We start from the raw sequence: 15,034 nt of genomic DNA, 5'->3' as shown, positions 1-15,034 counted from the left end.
GAGACAGTTTTGTTAAAGTGCTCAGTGAGTGCGTTTGCATTAGAGGAGGGGGCGGTGAGACTGAGTTGGGATTGGAGTTTATGTTCCAAAGAGCGGGGGGGATTTGCCTAAGATTTCCGGTCACAGTTGTAGTCTTATTGTTTTGTTTAGGGGGGGTGGGGCAGGAGGGGAGATCGTGAACATAATAAGATGGTGGTCAGACCAATTGATGGGGATGATGTTGGATAAGGATGTCAGATCAGGGTTGGAGATGATGGCGTCTAGAGTAGCTCCTTTGGCGTGGGTGGGGGAGTTGCAAAGCTGCTTGAGGTCGCTAATCTCAAGAAGGCTGTTGAGAAGGTTGGTTGCAGGGTCATTGGGTTAATTCCAGTGGAGGTTAAGATCTCCTAGGATGAGATCTTTGGAGTTGGAAACTAGCGATTTAGTTAGAAGGTCGGATAGTTCTTCGGCAAATGGAAGGGGTTCACTGGGAGGGTGGTATATGTTATGGAGTCGTATTGGGGGCAAGCTTTTTATTTTAAGTTCGGCTCCTAAGTATTCAAACGTTGTGTAGTCAGTGTTATTAATTGGGGAGAGTTGTAGTTCTTCTTTATAAATAACTAGCAGCCCGCCCCGGCGTTGCCCGGGGCAGAAGGGGCTGGGGGCAGCACCGCAGCAGGAGAGGCGCAGCAGAGCGGCTGTTTTGTTGGTCCTGTCCGCTTCTGCCCACGCTTTGTTTTCCCCGACGTCCCGACTTTGTGGAAAAGGCTTTCTGAGCACTCAGTGTTCATGGCCCACGCCCGTCGTAGGTCCTGGCCGCTTCTGCCCACGCTTTGTTTCCCCTGACGTCCCGACTTTGAGGAAAATGCTTTTTGAGCACTCAGTGTTCATGGCCCACGCCCGTCGTAGGTCCTGGCCGCTTCTGCCCACGCTTTGTTTCCCCCGACGTCCCGACTTTGAGGAAAATGCTTTTTGAGCACTCAGTGTTCATGGCCCTCGCCCGTCCCTTGGTGCGCACCCGCGGCTGCTTCACTTACCTCACCTGCCGCTCCTCCCCGCGCTGCTGAGTTTACCGTTCCACTGCTCCTCCGCTTCTCGCCGCTCCTCACCGCTTGTCCGCTCGCCGCTCCTCCCCGCCTGTCCGCAGCTCCTCCCCGCGCTCATGTCGGCCGCTCTTCCTCTTGCTCCTGAACGCCGCTCCTCCCCGCGCTCCCGATGTCATCACGCACGTCGCGGCCGGCGCTACTTCCAAGGGACTACTTTTTTTTTTCTTCGTAAATTTTTTAAAGAACGTATATTTTTTATTTTTATATAGCCTATGTCTTTCTGCTTGCCGTGACGTTTTCAAAGATGTCTTGGGTGTTTGGATTGGTGGTGTACTTTTCGAGTTTACCTGGCTCAAAGGACACAGTTCTCTCTTTATAATAGTAGGATAGATTGCTAAACCTCCCCCTAGTTTTTCAGGTCTGTCTTTTATGAGAATAGAGTAGCAGGGGGGGCCAGAAGGTCAAGGATGGGTTTAGAGTGGGCTTTGAGCCAGGATTCAGTAAGGAACGCAATGTCAGCATCCTCGTTGAGGATGGTTTTAGAGATTTCGGTTGCATGTCGGACAGCTGAGCGGCAGTTAATGAGCATGCAGGTAAGGGATTTAGGGCTGGTTTTAGGGGCGGGGAGAAGTTAAATGCTGGTGAGTTGAGGTGGGTCTGGGGAGCTCGGATTCTGCTAGTCCCCAAGATAACAGGAATATTGAAGAGGGAGGGGTCTTTGGGAGGGGGATGGTTAGGGTAGACGTTGCAGAGGTCAGAGAGGTCAGGGGAGGAGTAGGTATTCTAGGTTCGTAGGGGTCTGTCGGAGCGGGTGAGGAGAGGCGTTGTTACCCAATGTTTGGGATATGGGTGTTTTCGGTGGCTAGTACTTGGAGTAGAGGGCCAAGAGGGGTGGGTTATGGGTTTGTAAGAATTGATCCGATTTACATCTTTTCTGAATAGGGTAAGTTCAGTAGCTAGGGTAGAGAGATTGTAGTCTAAGTTTCGAAGTGTCTGACAGATGTTGGGGAGGATGGAAGTGGAGGTGTCTGGGATGGAGGATGGAGGAGGGGTTAGGGACGGAGTGGCTAGGGAGGGAGGGTTGGCAGCTTGGAGTGGTAGCTTTGTTAGGGGGGATAATATGGGTGGTTCCGTGTAAGGAGGAGGATTGGGGAAGGCCAGGGGATGGGAGGGATGTATGTGCCGGTGTTGGGAGGGGGTCTGGGCGTGATGTGCGATGGTCTGGTGGGGGGAGGGAGAAAAGAGAGAGGTGCGAGGAGAGTATGCGGGACGAGAGGGGATTGGGCAACGGCAAAATGGGTGGACGTGTAGTTTATGAAGGAAGGGGTGGTGATATGAGGGGTTATGGTCATGAAGGGACTGGTAAGAGGGGGGAAGGGGTACTAGGGAGGTTGTAGGGTGTCGGAGTTGGTCAGTCATTAGGGGACATGGGGGTTTGGAGGAGTGTATTGTAGGGGTGGGGGGTTGGTTCCGGAGAGGTGGGTAGGATAGGAGTTAGCGAGAGGGATCTGTCATTACAGGTAGGAGTGACGTGGGGGTGTGGAGTTTGTCTCTGGGGCGGAGGAAAGTTGGGAGGGTTTCTGGGAGGGGGCTGTTGAGATGAGGGGGGATTGGATTGCGACGGGGGATAGTTCACGTGAGGGTGACAGAGTAGGAGTTGTTGTACGGGGACTATCATTAGGGAGAGGGTTGGGAGTAGGGGTGGCCATAGGGGGTCCAGAGGGGTATTGGGACTGAGAGATTGTTGGGGGGGAGTAGATAGTGACAGCTGGCTGGAAAGAAATTTGAAGAGGAGTTCAATTATTGTGAGGTGCTGCTCGGAGGTTTGAATCGGGATGTTTCCAGTTTTGTAGAGGGAAATGGTTAATTCACCAGGGAAAAGAGAGGTAGGAGAAGTGGCTAGTGGGGGATTTTAATCGAGCTAGATACTGAGAGGTGTTGTAAAAATGTGCTCTTCCATTTGGAGGGGCGTTTGGTGTAGAAAATATAGTTAGTTTTAATGGGGGACATAAGGCTGTGATAGTTGTCTTCAATAGGGGTTTCGGGATGTTGGATTAGGAATTTATGTTTGAAGTTCTTTTTGGCATTTTTTAAAAGGTTGGGAGGGTATGTAATTGTCCAAGAGTTGGGGCCATGTTTGGCGAGTGTGGGGTGCTTGTCAGTTAGAGCCTGAGAGGGGCGTGGTGTATGGGTGGGGTTGAGGTGGGACATGGTGGAGAGGTTTGGCTGGGGGAGACTAGGGCGGCGGGCAAAGAGAGGAGGGCAAAGAGAGGAGAGGAGTTTAGGGGAAGGAGATTTGGGTAAGAGCGATGAGGGGGAGGGTGTGGGAGGGGCGGGAGTGGGTTAGTTTTTTGGAGTCCCAGCAGCAAATCCGGAGGGGGAGAAGGATGACACCGATTGGTGGGGTTGAAGGGGGGAATAAGGAAAATTGGGCAGGGAGGCCTAAGAGGCAGCCGCCATCCATTTATTTACTTATAATCAGGGCTTCTTGAGTTCCACAATTGTAACCTCGTCGCTTTTTTCACATACTTGTGGAATGCCACATTTACCACATAACCCACCACCTGCTGTGTAATGTGCAGGTGTCAGCAAAGGCACGTTTCAAGTTGAGAGGAATCCGAACCTGATAAGCACTACACGTTGCATTTCAGCTCATGCAGCTTATGAGAGATTATGGCCCCCTTTCTTCTGTTGATCCCAGTTTTCACTAATTAAAGATGTGAGAATTCTCAGTTAATGTTAGTGTGACAGACTGGGCAGGGCCTTCGGCTATAGAGTCTAAAGGAAAATGTAAACATTAAAATGAAGTTCGAACAAGGTGAAAAGAATGATTTATGCTCTGTCATGAAACTTCCTACCTTTAACGTTTCCTTCTGTGTTCTCAGAGCAGCAGGAATTGTCGCACAATAAAGGTTTAGCAGAATTGGATATATTCTAACAATGAAACGGATTGCGCAAAATTTGATTTGAATAGCTGGAGAGTCCAGAGACCCAGCACAACATGGGGGCGTTGTGAGAAACATTTGACCATATTGGAGTGTTTCATATCATTGCATACACTCACTTCTCCCAGTTGAATATCGACAGAAATTATAACAGAAATACGGTGTTAAAATTTTGAGATCTACATTGTGTCTATTTTACTTTCCCCCCTCTGTTTCATTGTTTAATGTACTGGATACCTTCATCAATAAGTCTACACCTTTGTTCATCCACTTCGGAAAACCAGTACTATTACAGTGAGTTTGAGTATTTGCCCTGAGGAAGCCCAAAACGGGCGAAGCGCGTTGGCTGTCTTTCAGATCATCCTATACCAAGAACTGGCTGTTTGTTTTAACATCTTGTACCAAGAGGATACATTAAAAAGGACTTTTTTCACACCATGGAAGATCATTTGCTTCGTTTTGGTGTATTGAAGCACCGTACAATTATTTCTATTGCTGCCTCTCTATTTGCTTGTCGTTTATAATGTACTTGTGACAGTATAATATTCTGAATAATGTGCTGTCTCTTTAAGCATAGTGAAGCCAGTCCTAGAGCCTACCCATCCTTCGTTACATCAGTGTAGGGTGTCTTTAGAACCACCGCACAGACACTGCTTACTGTATAAGGGAAATGTCCCATCATACACCTGTTATCTTGTAACCATCTAACATTCAGCTCTGGCAAGATGGGATGGCACCTTGAGCCTAGCAACATATATCTACAGTGCAGCGACGTGTCAAACATCCTATGAGACCCCGCCCACACAGGTAACACTTATAATCACTGCGTGTCTAGCATCATCAAAGAGAATCCCATTAACCAGCACAGCGGCATGTCTAACATCACATGAGACCGCCCCATGCTGGAAACACTTATAGTCACTGCATGCCTAGCATCATTAGAGACATGCCTATTAATGTCTAACCAGCACTGTAATATGTCTAACATCCTTTATTCATCCATCATGATTTATATAGTGCATGGCTATCCAACGGGCCACCCAGCACTGGTAATACAACTCTGCTACAGTACTTTTTTGCATGTCTAATGATTAAAATAGGTAGGTTTTCAACTTTTTTCTGAAGCTAATTTCTGATTTGTCCAGTCTGATGTGTGTTGGGAGAGGAATTCCAGAGTGTGGGTGCCATAAATGTAAAGTGACCAGGCGTCCCAGATTTGCCAGGACGGTTACGGTCCCTGTTTTTTACCAGCTGCCAGGGCAGATTTCGAGAAATTTAGCTCATGTCCCCGTTTTTGGAGAGGGTTGACTAAAAACGGGGGGGGGTGTTTTTTATGTTTTACAAAGCGGGGATAGTTAGCAGTTGTTCCAAGAAAGCAATTTAATTCATAATAATAATAATAATCCACATTTGTAAAGCGCACAATCACCCGTAAGGGTCTCTAGGCGCTGGGGGCCGTCGGGAAGATTAAGCGAGCTATTGCCCAGAGTCACATGGTGCTGGGCTAACCTGCCGCCGGAGCCTGGGATCGAACCCTGATCCCCAGATTCCAGCGTCAGTCGCCCTGGCCGCGGCGCCACACCTCTCCCAAGCTACTGGGTTGAAAAATTGCATCTTATGCGTGTTCTCACTGCCTGTTTTGTAATTCTCTGCTGAGGAGGGCTGCCATTCTGTGCGCTCCCTTGACGTAAAATTATAGTCCTTCTTCTATTTTTCTGAAAAGTCCCGTTTTTTTGCTTTAAAATTCAGGTCACCCTACATAAATGCAAAGGAGCTACCTCCGCATCTTGATCCTTGGGCCCACTAAGAGTTAGTAACCCTCAGATCTCAGTGTTCTTTTCGACGTGTAAGGAGTCAAAAGGCCTTGCATGAGCTGGGAGTCTTTTTAGGTAGAGCCTGAGCAGCACATCCGTTGCTCAGACATGCATGCTATGTTCAGGTATGGACGTGAAGCTCCGCCCACTCTCCACTCCTATTTTTGATTGGCTTGTGTCATTGTCCATTTTAAACTGTGGCTTTTCAATGTTTAATAGGCTTAGTAGTCCCTTCTTGAATTTTGTAACCTCCCATGAGGACACACTCTGTTATGTGTGTTGTTGCTCTGTAAGCTTTATCTACACCCTCCAAGCACTATTTTCTCAAATAGCTTTGAGACAGGACACGCTCTCTCCTAATGTCAAACGCATTTGCAATGCAACAGGTCTTGCATTTGTGAGAGTTTAAGCTATTGGCATTGTAAATGCCAATGCGTTTTATTTATCTGCTTTAAAAACACATAAATAAAACGCATTGTTATTTGCAATGTCAATAGCTCAAACTCTCGTAAATGCGTGACCTATTGCATTGGAAATTCTTGTTAAATATCAGTTTGCTGTCTTTCGCTGCCACCTGGTGGTCAATAGAAAATTTGCAGCAGAATTGTGGACGATACAATAACATTGATCTTGAAAGACATTAAAGACTATAACAACATTGATCTTGGCAGACGTTGAAGGCTGTCTTAAACAAGCACTGGTAATACTAATTGGTCACGCTTACATGTAAAGGCAAACATAGCTCACTGGCTTAGCTAATGGTTGCTTAGACTGCATCCTATTTTTTTAAACTCAAGTGGACTTTAATTATGTGTTCATGTCACACACGGTTCATGACGAACATGTCTGTGTCAGTCTTGTACAAGTCATCTCTCTTTGCAAATGAAATAGAAGAAGTATTTGGGGGAGGAGGATTACACTAATATCCTATTCAGGGGGAGCACATTCGAGGGACAGGTCAGGTCTCATTCTCCCATATTTAGAATCTTTGAGTCTTTGAGGCCTGATGTGTATGCGAGAGAGAGAGAGAGCGAGAGAGAGAGAGTCCTATTTACCTTATGTTAGTGTGGCATTCATAAATGCTCATTGCCAAAAAATTGGCCTGTTGTCACTGCTAGCCTTACAAACTGCAGAACCGGTTGTTATGTGTCTATTCTACAAGTGGGAAAAAGTAAATCCCAATTTTATATTGATAATTTAATGTCCTCTCTTGCTCCTAGTAGTAATCAAACTGTTTTTTCTAAATCCAAGAGAGAAGGCAATTTTTGAGATGTCGAGGGCAGTGCTCTTGAAGGTATGCCATTATATATATTAGTCATAAAAGTATTTCCGGAGATCTGAATTCGATGTGAATGGCTGGCTGGTTTCCAGAGCAGAGAACAGCCGAGGCAAGGAAATGCAAGAACTAAATCCAAGAGAGAAGGCAATTTTTGAGATGTTGAGGGCAGTGCTCTTGAAGGTATGCCATTATATATATTATTCATAAAACTATTTCCGGAGATCTGAATTCGATGTGAATGGCTGGTTGGTTTCCAGAGCAGAGAACAGCCGAGGCAAGGAAATGCAAGAACATGCTCCTTTAATCCTGCGATAAAATATAACCTCCTCCCAAAATACACATTTCAGATATATATTTGCATACCTTGGTGTGCTTTGTGGTACCTCGATGTAGGCAGTCACTAGTGTATTCGGTTTCAATCCTCCATTGAAGGGCATGCTCTGTGAATGAAAAAATATAATGAATACACGTGTGCTCGCAAACAGCCAAAACGACCAAAATTATTTCCTAAAGGATATAGCATTATCTTTTTTGTGAGTGATGCTTTCTTTATAAAGTGTTCCTTAACAGATGACCCCAGAACTGACCCCAACGGAAACTTATGCGAACTCCAACATACGTGTGCACAACCAAACAGACAATCTGGGAGGCACAACCACAGAGTATTGTGCAAGAACTCATACTGTCCTGCAACACTATCTGACCCCATTCACTCTACAAGCTACTCAACCCACCACTTACTAGAATGATCCTCCTGTAACCACCAGCGCCCACCACTCATTGTTTCATGAATACATTGGCTTAATGTATATATTAAACCTTGTAACCTGTACATATCATGGTATGTAACCACCGATTTATGGTGCAAAATGTTTTGTATATCATACAGTGCTTTGATACCCTTGGGTCAGGTATGAGCAATATGAGACTCGCAATTAAATAAAATAAAAACATTTTGTTATGGGCCCTGTCTTTTGGTGGTACATTGTAATTGCACTGGTGTAAGTTTTGGAATGGGGGACAAAAGCCATGGGAATTACCTATGACCTATTCCAGTCAGCCACGTCTTACGATGTGTGTGATGTGGACATTTCTACAATGTCGACTACTATGTCCTATTGCACTGCATGCAGGGCCGGGTGCCACCGGTGCTCAGCACCGGCTGTTCTAACAAGCATTTGTAATACAACCGGTCTCGCCTTTGGGACCTGATATGTATTTAGCTATGCAGCACATTAGCCTGGGTGCTGACACATCTACTGTTCTTTAAAATGGATGGAAAGTACGCACCAACTGCGTGACACGCCAGGTATGTGGACACATGGAGAGAAATATTGCCTTTCGGCGGGAAATGATATAGTCCAAAGCTCTGTTTTAATATAAAATCAGAGCCTTCGGTGGGCATATCACTGAAAATACAAGATTCGAAAAAAATATTATTGTCTATGGTGCTCGTGGAAGATAATTTCTATGGACTGGAATCTAGAGAATGCTAAAGTGATTCTGGTATTTTACTGACCTCTGCTAGTCGTTTTCTACCAAGAAAGTTAAATACAGGCAGTTGCCAGAACAATAAGAAAGAAAGTCTCCAGAGCCCACAAAATACATACACATATAAGTATATACTAAATTATATATGTTACAGTCAAAGTGTGAAATCCCGGTATTGTATAGAATGCATAGGTAAGGTATAGAATGCCTGATGGTTTTCTGCAAACTATGAAATATAAGTTTTTTGTGAAAATGTTACATACTTTTCCTAGGCCTTCTATACAATTCCTAGGCATTATACAGAATGACCAGCACCATTTACGCAAAGTGTTAAAAGGACACAAAATGAGAAGCCTTTATTAATTAATACGCATTTGAAACTGAAAGAGCAAAACTACGAAATAAAGCACAGGATATTCTTACCGGAAAACAATGAAAGCAGAACTGAGATTGAAGTACTTGTTACACTAAGAATGGCCGGAGTAACACGTGGAATTGTACTCACTTTTATTCTTCACACAAAAACACCTTCTATTTTGGCACTTTGATCTTGAACATACATTTCACGACTTAAAGAAGAATGCAAAAAAAATATTCTTACCGGTGATACACAAAGCAGAACTGGCATGACCTACTTGTTGCAGCAGGGAAGGCTAGAGTGACATTTTGAATTGCACTTAATTTTCTTTTTCACACAAAGGCACCTCATATTTTGGCATTTCGTCTTGCACATACACCTGACGAATCCTTGGCCGCTTCCTGTGGACTGAGAAGTAGCTGCAGATCGGAGAGGTATTTCATGGTCAGGAACGTCTTCAATTCTCATTAAGTTCTTTGGACATACGGTGAATTGTGATATGGCGTAGAGTTGCTTCAAGATTCCTTGTGCAGTTCCAAATCGGTAAAAGCCATCTTCCGTCACGTTCATAACAACTGCCAAGAGATTGCGTGAGTCACCCCGCCCTTTGTCGACGTCGGGAATCGGAACTCGCACAGTGACACCCTAAGGCACAGGAGAATTTTTTTTGTCAGAATCCCTTTTCATTTTTTTGGCCTGAATCTCAAGGTTCGATTTCGATTCCATTTTACTTTGGATAGCTTTCTCAATATTGAAGCAAACATTGCACAAAATGCTAACCCCATAACCTTCTACTTTGTCGCTGTCATCGTCTTTAGGAGAATGTCCACAGATGGCATGAACGTTTCGGCCACACTTTCGACATGTATGAGCACCGCTGGTTTCTTTTAAGCAGATGCAACAGACAGCGGAAGAAGAAGGATTTTCGGTAACCACGGAAATGGAAGGCTCTTCGATAACCATTGCTTCATCACTGTTTTGGTTTCCTCCATCATGGATTGCATTCTCAGCTATGTCTTCTACAGGGAGCTGTGCCTCTTGCATTGATTCATCTCGTCTTTCTTCCTGCTGTTGTGTTGTTTGTACGCTCTCTATTATTTTCTCAAGCTCTTCCTCAGTCTCTACGTTTTGTAAAACGTCGTCAGGCAGGTACGACGTCGAGAGACCTCCTCTAGCTTTGCAGCCGAACAGAGCTTCGTATGGTGACCTCTTAATCCCAGAATGAAAAGCTCTGTTCTTCATAAATTGGACGAACCGCAATCCCTCACTCCAGCAGCTAGTTTTTTCATCTTGCATCCAAACACACAGCATATTTTCAATGTCCTGATTAGCTCTTCCGACGCTTCCCTGACTTTGTGAGTGGCGCGGCTTACCATGGACGATCTTCAAGGTGGGCCAATACTCCTTTAGGCTGCTTACCACATTGTTTGCAAATTCCCTGCCGTTATCGGACTGTAGAATCGTTGGAGCACCAAGCAACGTAAATATGTTGACCAGCTTGTAGGCTACTTCTTCCGCTCTCTTTGATTTCAGAGCTCTGACAACTACAAACTTAGTGAGATGATCTTGGTACACCATTATAAACTTGTACTCTCTGTCAGGATGGGACTGAAAATCGATGAGATCGACCTGACAACGGGAGTTGAATTCAGAAAAAACCATTGGCTTGACCACAACACCTTTTTGAACACCTTTTTGCTTTTTCTGGCAAGGCTCACAAACTTTGAATGTACAGCTCAATATCATGACGGGTAATGTTCTTATACTTGGGTGAAAGTTCTTTCAACATCCTGTCCCGTCCTCCATGACCAATAGCCAAAAGGGCCTTATGAAGTACGTCAAATACCTCGGAGTCAGCGACGTAAAACTGAATAGCACTCGTACCTTCTTTAACAGGATAGATCAACTTAGTTGTATTCTCGACCATCATTACGTCATAGTGGTTCACCAGCCAATAGTCCTGTGGTTCCTTCTTAATGGTCGTCTTAACCTTTTTCACATCGTCCACTAACTTTTGGTAACTGGTTTCAGTTAGGAAAACACAGTTTTTAGCAGCATTTGCTCTTACTTGAGATAATTAATCGCAGAACCGTTGTTGCATGTCAGCATGGCGTGATTCCTGTCTTGGCACTACACTCCCTTCTGACATGGTGATACAAGAACCACGGGAAAGGATGATGGCAGAGCGTCTGTGGAACCTCAGCCGGATGCAATACACGACCTCTGTCCCTGCTTGCAGGCAGGTTGCTCCCCACACCACCTCACAGCTGCCACCTGCTCTTTGCCTGGTTACTTGTGCTGTCTCTGCCCCTCACTTGCTGGCAATTTGTGCTGTCTCTGCCCCTCGCTTGCTGATAACCTGTGCTGTCTCTGCCCCTCGCTTGCTGATAACTTGTGCTGTCTCTGGGATTAGGTGTATTATATACTTTGCCGGCAGACAATCCGGCAAAGTATACAATGCCTAGGCAATGTATAAAATATCAATCATTTCATACTTTGACGTTCGATTTTCAGGCATTCTATGCATTACCTAGCCATTCTATAGAATGCCGGATTTCGCACATTGCCGGGCGGGAATAAAATGGCGGGATTAGGTGTATCATATACTTTGCCGGCAGACAATCCAGCGAAGTATACAATGCCTAGGCAATGTATAAAATATCAATCATTTCATACTTTGACGTTCGATTTTCAGGCATTTTCAGGCATTCTATACATTACCTAGGCATTCTATAGAATGCGGGATTTCACACTTTGACTGTAACATATACAAGAGGTCTCAAATGCTCGACCTAAAAAGCAAGTGCTGAAAAGGGGCTCTATCAGGCTCTCTGGTTTTGCCCTCACTGTCAGTATGAAAACAATTCTTAACTCTGGAGAACACCACTCATCACTGGCTTTGATGTAACTTCGAAGAGACTCATTGTAGGTCTTTTGTAGTCTCATTTCAGAACTGAACCGTTTTCAATATTATATACAATGAAGCATTAGTTGTTGCTTATTTGCCTCATCCAACTAACAGCCATTGACAAAGCCAATAGTCCTGGCTTCTAGGTATAATGATACTTGCTGTACTATATATCTGGATGCAATGACAGAACCAGTAAAATGCCTGTCAGCCGGCAAACTATGCTAAGGATAGGTTTTTAGCTTAGGTATTGTAAGCCACACCCTTAGTTATATATCGGCTACGCCCATTTGAGAGAACCCCTCAGTTTTTTTCATCCCACTTAAAGCCCTGACTGCATGACAATTAGTCTTCACTGCAGGTCGACTTGCATCTGGGCCCTCGACCCAGTAGTGAACAGAAGCATGACCTGAAAGGTCACTGGAAAGTTCTATTATCTCGGTGTGAGGTGCAGTACTAGAGCAGGGCTTGGTTCAGAGTCAGCCAAACGGACGATGTGCTGTGCTACAAGCACAGGCTGCGACAGGGAATTGGATTATGAGCAGGTGCCTAGGTCCAGACACCCCTTATCTATCTATGACTGGTCCTCCGAACAGTCAAGGCCCTTTCCGACCTGCCCCTCCCTCAACGAGGCACCCGTCTCGCTCCGGCGACTCCACCCTCTCGGCTCTCGATCTGTCTCTCGTTATCTCTCACACATCTTTTGCACTCATTGCACTTTTCTTCTGATTCTTGTTTTTGCCGTTTGCGTCTGTTTCTCTAAGGCTTAATTCTGTTTTTCACCCCACTTTCTGTCTCTTGTTAACATCTCTTTTGTATCTTTCTGTGTTTTTTACCCCACTTTTTGGCTCTTGTTAACATCCCCTTTGCATATTTATCTGTTCTTGTACCTTACTTTCTGCCTCTTGTTAGCATCTTCTTCTAGTTTTCACATTTGCTTTCTGCCACCTTTAGCACCATTTGAGCCTCTTTCCCCAGTTTTCTCCCCGCTTTTTGCCTCATTCCTTGCAATCCTCTCAGCCCCCACCCTCTCCCCTTCCATCTCTTAACTCCCCCAAGCTCTCTCCTGCTTCCCATGTCTTCTTCATGCGTCTTCCTCCTGCATAGTCTTCTGGCGATTGGGTAGCCCCGCCCAACACCCCAGTGCTCCTCCCCTCGCCCAGGGCCTACCTAATGGCACCAGGTGTGTGTAGGGTGACCAACCATCCGTAAATTTCACGGACCGTCCGTAATTGGGACCTCACGTCCGTTGTCCGTGAGGATCCCTTTTACGGACGCCTTTTGTCCGTAATTTTGGCCATCACAGGGAGCAGCACAGCTCCACTGTGAGAGGCCTCACCCCACCCCCCCTTCCCCCCTTTGATGGGGCCGACTCCCACTCCTCCTGGAGCACAAGAGCAGCCTCACCCGCCCATTGAAATTCTGTATGCGGTTGATTGCCACATACAGAATGACAATGTGGCAGTCTGGGGGTGTTAAAGCATGTGGCGGCCTCCTCCTACCTTAGTGTACAGCAGGGCAATCTGTTAAAAAAAAAAAAGGTAAAACGCCCATGCTGCAAGTGCAACGTGAAAAAAATAGTTGATTTAAAGAAGCCTGAAAAACAAGTTAAAAAGAAGGGGTTATCGTTCTTTTACTGTCCCATCATGTGAGTGAGGTATTTTCAATATTATATTCAACAAAGCCCTGGTTACTGCTTTTTCATTGACACCCATTGACAAAGCCAATAGTCCTGGCTTCTTGTTGGTGTAATGACACTTGCTGTATTATACATCTGGATGCAATGACAGAAACGACATAATGGCAGAAGGGCGGAAGACTATGCTAAGCGCAGATTTTTTGCCTAGGTGTTTTAAACCACTCACTTAATTACATCGAACACACACTTTGAAGAGACCCCCAAGATTTTTTACACCACTTAAAGCCGTGGAAACAACACCATGTCACAGTCACCTCACATCCTGGCACTGTGCATCATGCATGACTCATGACTTCTACGTTTTCAGATTGCCTATGTGCAGGGGCATAGTGAGCCCTGCCCCACCCCTTGCTTTAGGAACTACAGCAAGGTGAAGTTCTTGATAGGCCTCTTCTGTCTGCGACTCTGCAGACAAAGGCTCAGCTCATAATGTGAAAAGGTGAGAAAGTAAATAAGTAAAGGAATGTGTGAATGGCTGGATGGATTACTGAAAGGAAAGGATGAATGGATGAATAAAAGGGTGAATGGATAGATAATGAAAGAAAGGCTGGATGGACGAGTGAGTGGAAGTATGGATGAGCAAAAAATAAATAGATGGATGTATGGGTTGAAGGGTAAATGATGGGCAAGAGAATGGGTTTATGGATGAGTAAGTGAATGGATGGGTGAAAGGGTAAATGGCTAGATGGGTGAGTGAATAGATGGATGGGTGGAAGAGGGGATGGATGACTGTATGGATGTATGGGATGAAAGGGTGGGTAGATGAATGATGGATGAGTGAAAGGGTGGATGAAGGGATGGATGAGTGAAATGATGGATGGAAGGATATATGGTGGATAGGTTTGCAAATGGTTGAATATGTTTGATATAGATGGGCACACAGATGGAAGGACAGAATGAATGGTGAAAGACTGAATGATGGATGAAAGAATGATTACACCTTGTAGCACCCATTATCTTAAGTAACATTTCCAATACAATGACTTTCACGTTAATATGAGTCATTGTCTCTATATAATGTGTGTGTGATGTAAGGTACTCTGACACCCTGCCCTACATACTTGGGATGAGTAACACTAAAAAAGAAATTAAATACACATGAGAGACGGTCTAAGTGAAGATGAGGGGCACCATTGGAGGGTGGTAGCGAGGCCGGACCGGGCATTGGGTGTTTCAGTGGGAGGCGGAAAGGGGGGAAGAGCGGTTTTGTTACTGGGGGCTGGCACTGCAAAGCTCCTTGTATATCCAGTAGTTTTCAATCAACAATAAAAGCGGCCTCACTTATATTCAGGTGTGGTTCACCATTGTCTGGTGACTAATGTACCTGCTGGAGCAAGATGCAAATTTTGAATCGTCTAAGGTAGCAAGCTGCGGCCATACTGAAAAACTGTGAAGCGCACGATTGTCTCAACCAAATATAAACTTATTTTGATTTGTACTTAGTTGGTTGTCTATTTACTTACTTATATACTACTGCGCGACCACCTCTGATGTGTCTGTAAAACGTCCCGAAGT

General features: G+C 45.2%; 1 protein-coding gene across 1 annotated transcript in view; it reads right to left on the bottom strand.

Annotated features, from left to right (window-relative positions):
- Positions 1-15,034, bottom strand: part of LOC144782681 (galectin-3-like) — a 92,507-nt gene that overhangs the window by 40,228 nt on the left and 37,245 nt on the right. Inside the window, exon 2 of the mRNA XM_078662020.1 lies at positions 7,427-7,503. Coding sequence (XP_078518146.1) covers positions 7,427-7,500 — 74 coding nt within the window. The 5' untranslated portion in view covers positions 7,501-7,503. The remainder of the gene's footprint in view (positions 1-7,426; positions 7,504-15,034) is intronic.

This window comes from Lissotriton helveticus, chromosome 9 (assembly GCF_964261635.1).
Source record: "Lissotriton helveticus chromosome 9, aLisHel1.1, whole genome shotgun sequence".
Classification (NCBI taxonomy): domain Eukaryota; kingdom Metazoa; phylum Chordata; class Amphibia; order Caudata; family Salamandridae; genus Lissotriton; species Lissotriton helveticus.
The sequence above is the reverse complement of the archived record's forward strand: the minus strand, read 5'-3'. Positions and strand labels throughout refer to the sequence as shown.